Source organism: Cervus elaphus, chromosome 13 (genome assembly GCF_910594005.1).
Source record: "Cervus elaphus chromosome 13, mCerEla1.1, whole genome shotgun sequence".
Taxonomy (NCBI): Eukaryota; Metazoa; Chordata; class Mammalia; order Artiodactyla; family Cervidae; genus Cervus; species Cervus elaphus.
This window is the reverse complement of record NC_057827.1, coordinates 35,104,448-35,119,237: the sequence shown is the minus strand read 5'-3', so window position 1 is coordinate 35,119,237 and position 14,790 is coordinate 35,104,448. Positions and strand designations below refer to the sequence as shown.

The 14,790-nt window shown below is 36.9% G+C and overlaps 1 protein-coding gene across 2 annotated transcripts in view; it reads left to right on the top strand.

The window, feature by feature from the left end:
* Positions 1-14,790, top strand: part of SCAPER (S-phase cyclin A associated protein in the ER) — a 400,216-nt gene that overhangs the window by 165,982 nt on the left and 219,444 nt on the right. For both annotated transcript variants that reach the window (XM_043921754.1, XM_043921755.1), the window contains exon 21: positions 1,791-1,927. In XM_043921754.1, the coding sequence (XP_043777689.1) occupies positions 1,791-1,927 (137 nt within the window). The remainder of the gene's footprint in view (positions 1-1,790; positions 1,928-14,790) is intronic.

Here is a 14,790-nt window from a genome sequence, read left to right as displayed (position 1 = left end):
GTTAGAGTGTTCAGTAACTTTGCACAACTGCTCAATCTAATATATCAGTAAACCCTATCAGTTCTACTTTTTAATATACCCACTCCATCCACAGTGGAGTGAACAAAGGAGAGAGTAAGGTAAGATGAGGTCAGAGAGGTTGATGATGTGGGGCTTAATAGACTGTGATAAGGACTTTGGATTTTATCCTGAATGTGATGAGAATGCAGGATTTTGATAAGAGGAATGATATGTGATTTATATTTTTAAAAAATTGCTGATCTTGTAAAGAAAAGATTTTGAGACCATAGAAGCTGGAAGAATATTTAAGATGCTATTTCATAATGCAAATGAAAGCTGCGAGGCCTTAGATTAAGTGATGGTGGTGGGGAGAAGTGATTGGATTGAGATTAATATGGGTATATTTGAAAGTAGAGCTAATAGGATTTACTGATGTATTAGATGGGAGCAGTTATGCAAATAGTGGCACCACTTACTGAACACTCTAAGGTCAATTTTTAATGTATATTAGGAGCATAAGAGCTATGTTGTAGAGTATTATTTTGGAAATGCTTATGTTGGAAATACTCCACTTAAGTGGAGATTTTCAGTAGATAGATATAGGAATCGAGTTCAGGGGAGAAGTCTGGATTTGAGGTAAAAATTTGGGAATTGCCTCTGTGAATGATATTTCAAGTCCCTGCACTTGATAAATAAGTTTGAATAGAGAAGAAGGAAGTTATAAGTCTGAGATGTTTAATATTTATCAGTCAAGAAGAGGAAAAGGATCTAGCAAAGAAGACTTAGAAGGTACAGCTGGAGTTAGGAGGAGAGTGTGATATCTAGAAAGTGACGTGTAAAGAAAGTGTGTCAGGGAGGAAGAAGTGATCTATAGTTCTAATGATGTTGGAAATTTAAGGAGAGGGTCTAAAATAATTTCTGGGAAGGAGAATGTAGACAAAGTAGACTAAGGTTGCCTGATTGCCTGGCAGTTCTAGAGCCCATTTGAGGTGTAATGTCATAAATTTAAAGTGAGATCTTGTCACCATGGTTTATAATTATAGCCATATTAATCTGCTCAATTATGAGTACAAAGTAGAGAAAGTGTTAGATTTAGGGTTGAGAATTTCCATGCAGGTATGAAAGAAGAATAGAGGGACAAGGGAGTTGTGTACATGCAGGAGAGTGATCATAAAGAGGTGCCGTAAAATCCAAGATGGCTAAGGAGGGAAGTGGAGCCAAACTCTTTGTACTTCAGCCAGACCAGATTTCTGCTGCCACTAGCCACATTGTGCTTTCTCACCTCTGCCTGTTTTCTGGGATACCCTACTCCTTTCTCCTTCCTGCCACTTTTCGCAACTACCACCCAAACAAACACAGACATACCCAATATCCATATGTTCAAATTCAATCCATTCTTCAAGGGATAGCAGACATGGTGCTTCCTTCTTAAAATCTTTCCTCATCACCCCAAGTGATCTTATTTCCCCTTTTGAGCTCCTGTAGTACCAAGCTGGGTTTTACAGATTTGAATATGGTATTTTGCCTCTCCTACTGTAGTGTGGAGTTGCAGGGCACTTGACTATGTCCCTGTAGCCCTAGCATTTAGCTCAGTTGATGTGCAGCAAAGTTTGACAGGTCAATAAAAGTCTCAAGTAAAATGATTTCTTCAGTGTTTACCAAAGCAATTTTTGAAGCCAGTATTTCATAGAGATTACTTTTACTTTCATCTGTGTATTCTTTTATATTCACTGTAGTCTGTAGCAGTGCTATGTTGTTTTTAATTATTATTTCATTTATTTATCTTACAGGAACACCTTTCCTTAAAGAAATATGTTATTGACATTGTGGTTGAAAGTACAGCTCCACCAGAGCCTTTGAAAGATGGAGAAGAGCGGCAGAAAAATAAGAAGAAAGCCAAAAAGATAAAAGCACGGATGAACTTCAGGTACCATGAAAAGAAAAAAGTGAAATTGTCAGTCTCTCAGTCATGTCTGACTCTTTGTGACCCCATGGACTGTAGCTCACCAGACTCCTCTGTCCATGGAATTCTCCAGGCAAGAATACTAGAGTGGGTAGCCATTTCCTTCTCTAGAGGATCTTCCTGATCTAGGGATCAAACCCGGGTGTCCTGCATTGCAGGTGGATTCTTTACTGGCCAAGCCACCAGGGAAACCCTCAGGTACTATAAATATGCTTAAAACAAAGAAAAAGTTTTAGTGGTTTATCATTTTTAATGTAAATCCAAGGAAGACTCTCTGCCCCTCCCCAAAAGTTTAAACTTGTTTGCTTCAAGAAAGCCTTGAAAATAATACTGATGAGCCTAATTTATAGCCACTTTCTTTGATTGAGAAAGAAAACTGAATATCGATCTAAAGCCCTTGCTTTCACCTGTTAAGAGCTCTTCTTATAATTGGATGCCAAAGCCCTGCCAAACTTGTGCCTCCTTCAGCATACAATAGTATGTTTAAGTATGTGTAAACCAAGCCTATTTTTCTTTCCAACTATTGATTTTTAAATGAAGTATCAAAGAAAATCAATAGCAATCAACAAATAGAAGTCTGCTGGCTGTAGTGTCAAATCCCATGACTAGGTTTAATCAATTTGGTTGCCTGTCACAACAAGAGAAAGTTCAAGAAATATCTTGAAATGGAAAGTGAGTTGTCAGACCTGTAGTTTATCATCAACCTCCAAAGTGACATCTGAGGATCAGACAGCTGTGTAGTACATCATTACCTCACAAGATCTGAGCATCATCTGATGACTGATGAGTCTTGTTGCAGAACACAAGTGTACATCCTCCTTAGAAAATAATTCTTTGCTATTTGAAGAAAGGTTGTCTGAATATGTTGTTGCACCTTTATTCCTAACTGGTTAGAAAAAGAGAAGCTTGATCTATGGAATTATAACAATACAGGTCTAGAATAATGGTGAACAGGTATTACCTCTCTATAGTTTGCAATTTCAGATTGTAATTAAAGAAGATGTCCATTTCTTCTTACATAATCAGTGAAAAGTTGAGAGTACTCATTCAAGCAAAGAATAGAAATGGCTTTTTTGATTTTTTTTTTTTTTGTAGTTCCTTGAAGTTTCTAAGAATAGTTTTGCAGTATATACTTTAAGGTATTACTGACCTTCATTTCTAGTTTATGGTGAGAACTTGCTGACCTCCAGAAATGGTATTGAGTCCATCCTCTGGACCTTTCTTTTTTTTTTCTCTATGTACACATTCCTTTGGTTAGTTCACCAGGTGTTTGTCTTTAAATATTCTCCACCTGTTGATGACTACTAGTTTTATATCTCTTCAATTGTACTCAAATTTATTGTGTCCAAAACAAGTTCCTGCTTTCTTCTCTGCATCTGCCCCTTCAAAACCTCTCCCTTCAAGTTTTCTGTATATTAATAACCAGGTACTCTATTCTAGTTGTGTATGCCAAAACCCTTGAAATTGTCCTTGACCTTTTTCTTTCTCCCATGTCTCATCCAACCTAACTGCAAATCATGTTAGCTTTGCTGTAAAGTACATTCAGAGACTGTCTTTCTCTAGCATCACTACCTCCCCCCTCAATCAAGCCTCCATCACATCTCACCTGGATTATTTCAGTACTTCCCTGACTAGTCTCTTTGTTCCTATCCTTGGCTTCTCAGAGTCTATTCTAAACGTGCTGGCCAGAGTAAACCTGTTAACATATCAGATCATGTCACTTCTCTTCTCAAAGCAGCAGGGCTTTTACACTCCAGTTTTCCTCTTTCTGGACAGCTCTCCCACATATATCCATAGAGCTTAGCACTGTTACCTCCTTCAGGTCTTTGCTCAAATGTTAACCTTTTCAGTGAGGCTGTCCTTCAGGCCCTGATATATATATGGTAATGCTAGGTTATTAAAGGAAATCTTTGTTACAGGAAAAATCCTATAATTCTTATGGTGCTAATTTTTTTGGCATATATGTATCCTTTTTATGCTTACATACCTATATCAATAGACATTTTTCATTGAAGTATGATTTACATAAGTGAATGTAGAGATCTCTAATATATTTGTTGAGTTTTGTCAAACCTACATACTCCTGTATAATCCATCAGAGCCTTTGCATTGTTTCACAGTGTCTTTGTGTCTCTTTCCAGTCAGTCTTTCACCACCCTTGGCTCTTGGTAACCACTGACCCGCTTTCTATCATCATAGGTTAGTTTTTCCGGTTCTAGAAATACATACAAATGAAGCCTTTGTGGCTGACTTCTCTTACTAAGTACAGTTGATCCTTGAACAATAAGAGCGTTAGGAGCACTGACTCTCCATTCAGTCAGAAAATCCACACATGACTTACAGTTGGTGCTCCATATCTGTAGTTCCTCTGTGGTTCCACCTCCACGGGTTTAACCAACTGGGGATTGTGTAGTACTGTGGTATTTACTATTGAAAGCAATCCAAGTACAAGTAGACCCATGTAGTTCGATGCCATGTTGTTCAAGGGTCAACTGTATACCATTTTTGCAATATATCTGTGTTGTGACGTGTGTGTAGTTTGCTGTTTTTTTCATTGCTGAACATACCATTGTGTGCATATACCATAAATTTTTGTCTGTTCATCTGTTAATAGACATTTGGATTTTCACTTATTTGGCATTTGTAAATTAACCTTCTGTCAAGTCTTTAGGTGTGTTTACATTCTCATTTCTCTTGGATAAGTACTTAAGACTGAAATTCCACACTTTTTTCACAGTGGTGGTACTATTTTACACTTCCATCAGCAACCTGGGGGAGTCCCAGTAGCTCAACATTTGTCAATACTTGGTATTTTTAATTTTTAAAATTTTAACCTTAATTCCAGTGTGAGCATAGTTGTATCTCTGTTCTAAGTACAAATTCTAATTTGCACTTCCTTAGTGATTAATAATATGTATTGGGTATCTTTCCGTGTGATTTTTCACCATTCATGTCTTCCCTTATGACGTGTCTGTTGAAGGTGTTTGCCCATTTTAAAAGTTGAGTTGTTTGTCATTTTATCTTTGAGTTGTTTATATATTCTAGCTACATTTTCTTTGCCAGTTATGTGTTATGTGAATTTTTTTTTTAATCTGGATCTTGCCTATACATTTTGTTAACAATAGCTCTTGATAAGCAAAAGTATTTTTAATTGTGATGATGTCTGTTTTATCAATATGTTCTTTTTAGGTCTTATGCTTTCTGGGTTCTAAGAGGTTTTTGTCTGATGAAAGGTTAAAAAATCTTCGTATTTTTTTTTTTCTAGAAGCCTTGTAATTTTAGTTTTGGCATTTAGATTTATGATCCAGGTCAAACAAATTAGTGGGTATGATATGAAGAATAGGTCCAAGTTTATTTTTCTGTATAGCCGGCCAGTTGTTCCAACACTATTCACTGAAAAGATTTCCATTCCCATTGTAATGTTTTAATACTTTGGTTAAAAAAAAAATCTCCCCTACATGAGTCTATTTCTGGATTCTCCTAGTCTACCCTGTTTTTCTATTTTGACACCTAATAAAAAATATAAATCAGCCCATGAAGTCTGAATCTACTTCTGGTCTGTTCTCTTCCATTATTTTGTTCCTTTTCACACTGTCTTGATTACAATAGCTTTGTAGTAGGTCTTAAAGTAAAGCAATAGAAGTCTTTAACTTTGTTTTCTTTTTGAAGTTTTGTTTTTCCAATGTCTTACATTTTCACAAAAATATTAAGATCAGTTTTTAGTATCTAAAATTAAAAAGTCTCTTGGGATTTTGATTGGCATTGCACTGATCTGTAGATAAGCTTAGGAAGAAAGGATGTCCTGATAATTTTGGATCTTCCGATTCATGATAAGATATGTATCTGCATTTGTTTAGAGCTTATTTAATTTCTCTAGTAGTTTTTTGTAATTTTTAGTTTAAATGCTTTATAAATACTATATTAAATTTATCTCTAATATTTTAAGTTTTTGTTGCTATTGAAAATTATATTTGTAATATTTTTTGTTGTTAGCATATAGACAGAATTACTCTTTGTATATTCACTGGATATTGGGACCTTTCCACATAGACTTACAAGCTCTAATAGTTTAATAAATTTATAAGATTTCTTTATGTACATAAACATATCAGAATAAAATCAGTTTTATTTGTTTTTTTCTACTTAGTATACTGTTTAGTTTTTTCTATTGTCTATTGCACTGTGTTGCACCTTCTACAAAATATGGAATAGAAGCTTTGGTGTTGCTCTTAGGGAGAAAGCAGTAAATTTTTCACTATTAGGTTATATTGGCTGTAACACCATACCTTACAATTTCTGAAGATGTCATTTCTCAGGTGGAGGGAGCTTTATTCTATTCTTAACTTCCTGAGTGTTTTTTTCTTATATGGATATATCATATTCTCAAATGCCTTTTCTACATCTATTGAAATGCACTCTTTCGTTTTCTCAGTTGGGTGCATTATGTTGACTTGTTATGACAGCTTTAGTGAGATATAATTTGCATCCTATTCCCATGTAGGGTATATAACTCTATACTGACTTTTGAGTGTTAAGTCCACCTTACACTCTTTTAATAAACCCCATTTTCTCATTATGTGTAATTTTTTTAATATTGTTGGATTAAGTTTGCTAACTGTTTATAAAAGATTGGTACATTTATGCCCGTGACGTATGTCGATCTGTAGTTACAATATCTTTGTTTGGATTTTGTAATCAAGAGAATGTTGGCTTGCTTAAGTGGGTTGAAAACTATTTGTCTGTGTCTGCAGGAGTTTCTATAGGATTAGAATTAGTTTATTATTTAAATTATGTATATAATTTATCAGTGAAGTCATACTTTGTATTTCTTCTTCAGTTTTGGTATTTTGTGTCTTTCAAGTAGTTTGTCTACTTCATCTCAGGTGTTGAATTTATTAACACAAAGTTTCATACATTATTCCATTATACTTCTGATTTCTAGTCCTGCACATAGGAAGCTTGGAAATCACCACTTACTCCATCCTAACAACAGGTAAAAATGTGAAAAAAGTGAAAAATCAGCAACTCTTCCTAGATCCGTAAGATACATGAAGTAACAGTGTAGGATGCAGCCTTCCAAATTGGATAGACAGAGAAGCAGATAGAGAAAATCACACTTAACGAGAGCAGAAACCTCTGTGGAAATCAGTACTGGGGTAGGAAAACCTGAACTATAATCGATGAATCTCCAGATGTTCAAGGTGGACAAATATGGGGGTCAGAACTACACGAGATCCCCACACTTCTGTGTACTTCACCTCTAAGAGCTTGACCGGGTTCTCAAAGTGAGTATAACGGCAAAATGCTTTTGTTTCCAGCAGGGGATAAGCAACTATTTTGAATATGCCAGAGCATTTTCTTCTTCTTAAAAATGTCTGCCATCCCACCATCACCCTGTTACCAATATGAGACCGAAATAAAATAATAGGCCAATACCACTGATGAACATAGACGCAAAAATTCTCAACAAAATTCTATCAAGCTGAATCCAACAATACATTAAAAGAAGAACAACTAGGTTTAATCCCACGGATTTAAGGATTTTTTTAGTATCCCTAAATCAATCAGTGTGATACAACATATTAACAAATTGAAGAGTAGAAACCATTATGATCATCTCAGTAGATGCAGAAAAAGCTTTTGCTAAAATCCAGCATCCACTTATGATAAAAAAAATGCTCTTCACAAAGTGGGCATAGAGGAAACCTATCTCAACATAATAAAGGCCACATATGATGAACCCATAACTAACATCATACTCAATGGTGAAAATCTGAAAGCATTTCCTTTAATATCAGGAACAAAACAAGGATATCCATTCTTGCCATTTTTATTCAGCATAGTTTTGGAAGTCCTAGCAGTCAGAAAAGAAAAAGGAATCCGAACTGGAAAAGAAGTGAAACTGTCAGTGTTTGCAGATGACATCATAGTATACATAGAGAAAGATGCTACCAGAAAACTACTAAAGTCCATCAGTGAATTTGATAAAGTTGCAGCATACACAGTTAATACACAGAAATCTATTGCTTTTCCATCCACTGACAATGAAAAATCATAAAGAGAAATTAAAGAAACAATCCCATTTATCATTGCATCAAAAAATAATACCTTGGAATAAATCTGCCTAAGGAGGCAAAAGACCTATACTCTGAAAAGCATAAGGCACTGATGAAAGAAATCAAAGATTACACAAACAGATGGAAAGACATACCATGTTCTTGGATTGGAAGAGTCAATATTGTCAAAATGACTGTGCTTCCCAAGGCAATCTACAAATTCAGTGCAGTTCTTATCAAATTACCAGTAACATTTTTCACAAAACTTGAATCAAAAATTTTAAAATTTGCATTTTGATATAAAAGACCCTGATTAGACAAAGCAATGTTGAAAAAGAAAAATGGAGCCGTAGGAATCGGGCTCCTTCAGACTATACTATGTAGCTATAGTAATCAAGACAATATGGTACTGGCACAAAATAAAAGATAAGGTCAATGATGCAGGAAAGAAAAGTCCAGAGACAATCTCATGCACTTGTGGTCACCGAATCTATGACAAATGAGGCAAGAATATACAGTGGAGAAAAGACAGCCTCTTCAATAAATGTTTCTTGGAAAGCTTAACAACTATATGTAAAAGAATGAAATTAAAACACTCCCTAACACTATACACAAAATTAAATTCAAAATGGATAAAAGACCTAAATGTAGGACCTGACACTATAAAACTGTTAGAGAAAAACATAGGGAAAACACTTTTTGACGTAAATGGGACCTACTTAAACTTAAAAGCTTTTGCACAGTAAAGGAAAGCATAAACAAGAGAAAAAGACCGTTCACAGAATGGGAGAAAATATTTGCAAACAAAGCAGTAGACAAAAGATTAATCTCCGAAGTATACAAATAGCTCATGCAGCTTAGTATCAAGACCTAACTAGACATCTTATCAAAGAAGACATACTGGTGACCAAGACACACATGAAAAAGATGCTCAACATTACTAATTATTAGAGAAATGTAAATCAAAATTACAATGAGGTATCACCTCACACCAATCAGAATGGCCATCATCAAAAAATCTACGAACGATAAATGCTGGAGAGGGTACAGAGAAAAGGAAACCTTCTTGCACTGTTGGAGGGAATGTAAATTGATATGCCACTATGGGGGACAATAATGTTCTGTTCTTAGCTGCTGCTGCTAAGTCACTTCAGTCGTGTCTGCTCTGTGCGACCCCATAGACGGCAGCCCACCAGGCTCCTCCGTCCCTGGGATTCTCCAGGCAAGAACACCGGAGTGGGTTGCCATTTCCTCCTCCAATGTATGCACGCATGCCAAGTCGCTTCAGTCATGTCTGACTCTATGGACAGCAGCCCAACAGGCTCCTCTCTCCACAGGATTCAGGATTCTGGAGACTACTGGAGTGGGCTGCCGTTTCCTTCTCCCAAACAGTAATGTAGTTTCCTTAAAAAACTAAAAATAGAACTACCGTATGACCCACTACCAATCCTACTACTAGACATATACCCTGAGAAAGCCGTAATTGAAAAAGACATATGTACCCCAGGGTTCACTGAAGCACTGTTTACAATAGCCAGGACATGGAAACAACCTAAATTTCCATGGACAGATGAATGGATAAAGAAGATGTGGTACATATATATAATGGAGTTTTAATCAACCGTAAAAAGAATGAAACTGGGTCATTTGTAGATATGTGGACGGACCTAGAATATATCATACAAAGTGAAATAGGTTAGAGAAAAACAAATATCATATAGTAACACATATATGTGGAGTCTAGAAAAATGGTACTGATGAACCTATTTGCAGGGCAGAATAGAAATGCAGAAGTAGAGAACGAACATGTGAACACAGTGGGGGACGGGGAGAGTGGGATGAATTGAGAGATTCAGTTTGACGTAAATACACCACCATGTGTAAAATGGATCGTAGTGAGAACATGATGTATAGAACACCACAGCTTGGAGTTCTGTGATGACTTGGATGGTGGAATGTGAGGGGAGGAAGATCAAGAGGGAGGGTATATATGTATGCAGATAGCTGATTCACTTCACTGTACAGCAGAGACTAACACAACATTGGGAAGCAATTATACTTCAGTTAAAAAAAGAATGAAATAATGCTATTTGCAGCAACACAGATGGGCCTAGAGATTATCATACTAAGTGATATAAGTCAGAGAAAGATAAATCTCATATATCACTTATATGTAGAATCTAAAAAAATGATATAAATGAACATATTTATGAAACAAAAATGAACTCACAGACATAGAAAAGAAACTTATGGTTTTCAAATGGGATAGTTGTGGGGGGCATAGATTAGTAGTTTGAGATTAACATTTACATACTATTATATATAAAATAAACTACAAGGATCTACTATATAGCACAGGGAACTGTACTTATATCTTGTAATAACCAATAATGTAAAATAATCTGAAAAAGAAAAAATGCATTTATATGTATCACTGAGTCATTTTGCTGTGCAAAATTATAGATTAACTATAATTCAATTTTTAAAAAGAGGGTGAAAGTGAAAGTTGATTAGTCATGTCCATCTCTTTGCAACCCTGTGGACTGGAGCCTGCCAGGCTCCTCTGTCCGTGGAATTCTCTAAGCAAGAATAATGGAATGGGTTGCCATTCCCTTCTCCAGGGGATCTTCCTGACCCAGGGATCAAACTCAGGTCTCCTGCATTGCAGTCGGATTCTTTACTGTCTGAGCCACCAGGGAAGCCCATAAAAGAGGGTAATGGCATTTTAGCTTACCCTGATCATATCTCAACTTCCCAACTCAGCAGAAGCTTTGAAGACAACCAACTGCATCCCTGTTACAGGTACTTAATACTGGAGAAACGCTGGGCTGGAAGAAGCACAAGCTGGAATCAAGATTGCCGGGAGAAATATCAATAACCTCAGATATGCAGATGACACCACCCTTATGGCAGAGAGTGAAGAGAAACTAAAAAGCCTCTTGATGAAAGTGAAAGAGGAGAGTGAAAAAGTTGACTTAAAGCTTAACATTCAGAAAACTAAGATCATGGCATCTGGTCCCATCACCTCATGGGAAATAGATGGTGAGACAGTGGAAACAGTGTCAGACTTTATTTTTTTGGGTTCCAAAATCACTGCAGATGGTGATTGCAGCCATGAAATTAAAAGATGCTTACTCCTTGGAAGGAAAGTTATGACCATCCTAGATAGCATATTAAAAAGCAGAGACATTACTTTGCCAACAAAGGTCCATCTGGTCAAGGCTTTGGTTTTTCCAGTGGTCATGTATGGATGTGAGAGTTGGACTGTGAAGAAAGCTGAGCACTGAAAAATTGATGCTTTTGAACTATGGTGTTGGAGAAGACTCTTGAGAGTCCCTTGGACTGCAAGTAGATCCAACCAGTCCATCCTAAAGGAGATCAGTCCTGGGTGTTCATTGGAAGGACTGTTGTTGAAGCTGAAACTCCAATACTTTGGCCACCTCATGCGAAGAGTTGACTCATTGGAAAAGACCCTGATGCTGGGAGGGATTAGGGGCAGGAGGAGAAGGGGACGACAGAGGATGAGATGGTTGGATGGTATCACCGACTCGATGGGCATGAGTTTGAGTAAACTTCGGGAGTTTGTGATGGACAGGGAGGTCTGGCATGCTGCGATTCATGGGGTCGCAAAGAGTCGGACACAACTGAGTGACTGTGCTGAACTGAACTGAATACTGGAGAAGAACAGATCTTGTACTCAAATAGCCATAGCTGTTTTTACCTCTCTGATGGTTCTCTGAAAGGTTAGTTTTAAGAGTTTGTCCTTCTTTTGCCTAACTCAGAATTCTCCCAGAGCTGAGGAGGTTACCTGGGGATAATTGTCAAAAACAATTTGAAGGCAAATGTATTAATTGATGATACCTGGTGCAAGGAGGGCATGGCAAGCCATTCCATTACTCTTGCCTGGAGAATCCCCACGGACAGAGGAGCCTAGCAGGCTACAGTCCATGGGGTTGCGAAGAATTGGACATGACTGAGCGACTAAGCACAGCACCCAAGTACAAGGATATACAACTAGTATAAATAATTGCCTAATAAAAACTTGCAGGGAAAGGTTGAGGATTGAGATGCTTTGGGAAACAAAGTCTTTGAAAATCTCCCACATACTCTGAGAAATCTAGAAGGCCACATGTATCCCCAGGGATGGGTACATGATTAGAAAAGACCCAAGACAACCCTGGAGTCTTTTCCCTACCTGACCATCAGGCTTTTGTGCAAGCAGGAAGTGAGGGCTAAGACAGTGTTGTAATCTGCCAGATTGTGTCTTGTTGGCTTGCTCCAACACAGTCACATAGCTCATCTGCAAATACTAGATAGGGACTTTTTGTTGTTATTATTTATGGTGTTCAAAGAAATCGCTTGGATCATTAGCTGATTCCTAAAATGATGGAAGCAAGACTTTAGAGATCATAATGACAAAGAATATAAACTTTAGAATATTAGTTCAGAAAAGTCACTAAACAAATGTACAACAAGCAAAAACAATCCCTGAGAGGAAAGAGAATCTGATTTCCAGAGTTGCCACATTATAATGCTTAAAATATCTGCTTTTTAAATATGGCATTGATTTTTTTTTTTTTTTTTTGTAACTTTAAACGCTTTATTTTGTATTGGGGTATAGCCAGTTCACAGTGTGGTGGTAGTTTCAGGTGAACAGTGAGAGGACTCAGCCATACACATACATACATCATTCTCCCTCCAACCCCCCCTTCCATCCAGACTGGTATGTAACATTGAGGAGAGTTCCGTGTGCTGTACAGTAGGTCTTTGTTGGTTATCCATTTTAAATATAGAGATGTGTTCTTAAGGAAAAGTTGCAAGGCATGCAAAGAAAAAGAAAAGTGGCCCATACTTTGGGGGAGAGGAATTAATGGAAAGTGTCCCTGGGGAAGCCCAGACATTGGCCTTCCTAGACAAAGACTTTAAAATTTTAAAATGTACTCAGAGAGGTACAGGAAACCATATGAATGATACCTAACCAACTGGAAAAGGTTAGTAATGAGATTTAAAAAATTTTAAAGGAACTAATAAATTTTGTAGCTGTAAAGTACAAAAATTGAAATGAAAAATTACTTGAAGGATTCATCAGGTTATTTGAGCAGGTAGAAGAAAGAATTGGTGACCTTGAAAACTATCCTTTGAGATTATCCTTTCTATAGAAGAGAAAGAAAAAAGAATGGGTAAAAGTCAGAGACCTCTGGGACACTATCCAGCGTACCAACATAAACGTAAGGGGCATCCCAGGAGAGTAGGGAGAGAAAGGGCAGAGGACATTTGAAGAAATATATCTGAAAGTTTTCCAAATTTAATGAAGTATATGAATCTGCAGATCCAGGAAGTTCAAGAAACTCAAAGTAGAAGAAATGCAGAGATCCACGTTATGACACATAATCAAACATTGGAAGATAATGACAAAGAAAATCTTAAAAGCATTAAAAGAGAAACAACTCTTCATATATAAAATATCTGCAGTATAATAATAGCTTATTTCTTATAGGAAAATATGGAGGTCAGAAGCTAGTAGGATAAGCATATTCAGTTTCCTGGTAGAAGAAAACAAATTGTCAACCAAGAATTCTATACTTGGCAAAATTTCAAAAAATGAAGGAGAAATTCATACATTTTATGATAAACAAAAGCCAAGTGTTTGTCTCTAGTAGACCTACACTTCAAGACGCTCTAAAGGAAATCTTCAGTCTGAGATTAAAATAGACAGTAACCTGAAACACGCAAAGAAATACAAAACACTATAGAAATAACTATGTAAGTCAGTGTATATGTAGTATTTTTGTAACTCCTCATTTTTCCCATTTGAATTAAAAGTGAACTGCACAAAATAATAATTATAAACCTATGTTTATGGGCACACACTGTGTAAATCTGTGATTTATAACTCTAACATAAAGGATAAGTGCTATATTATTGTTGTTTAGTCACTAAGTCGTGACTGACTCTTTTGCGACCCCATGGACTATACTCCATCAGGCTCCTCTGTCCATTGGATTTCCCAGGCAAGTATACTGAAGTGGATTACGCTTTCCTTCTCCAAGGGATCTTCATGACCCAGGGATTGAACCCACATCTTCTGCTTGGCTGGCATCTTCTTTACCACTGAGCCACATGGGAAGCCAAATGCTACATAGGAATACTTCTGTATACTACTGAAACTTAAGCTGATATTAATTCTAGCTAGATTGTTATGAAATAAGATGTTTAGTATAATTCAGGTCACCTATAAAGAGACTAAATAACCAAACAAATATATATGTACATATATATGCGTGAAGAAATGAGAGTGGAATGAAGATGGTTCATTTAACACAAAATAAAGCAGTAATGAAGGAAATGGGGGACAAAAGAGAGCATGCATAAAATAGCAAAATAGCAGGAGTCAATCGGCCCTTATCAGTAGTTATGTTAAATATGGGTGCATTAACGACTCCAGTGCTCCCCTGGTGGCTCAGACAGTAAAGAATCTGCAGTGCAGGAAACTTGAGTTTGATCCCTGGGTCAGGAAGATTCCCTGGAGAAGGGAATGGCAACACACTCCAGTGTTCTTTCCTGGGAAATCCCATGGACAGAGGAGCCTGGCAGGCTAGAGTCCATGGGGTTACAGAGTCAGACACGACTGAGTGACTCACACTTTCACTTCAAAGACTCCAGTGAAAGATACAGGTTGGCAGAATGAATTTTTTTTAAATGATTCAACTATATGCTATCTACAAGGGACTCACTTAATATATAAGAGCCCAGCTGGCTTAATATGAAACG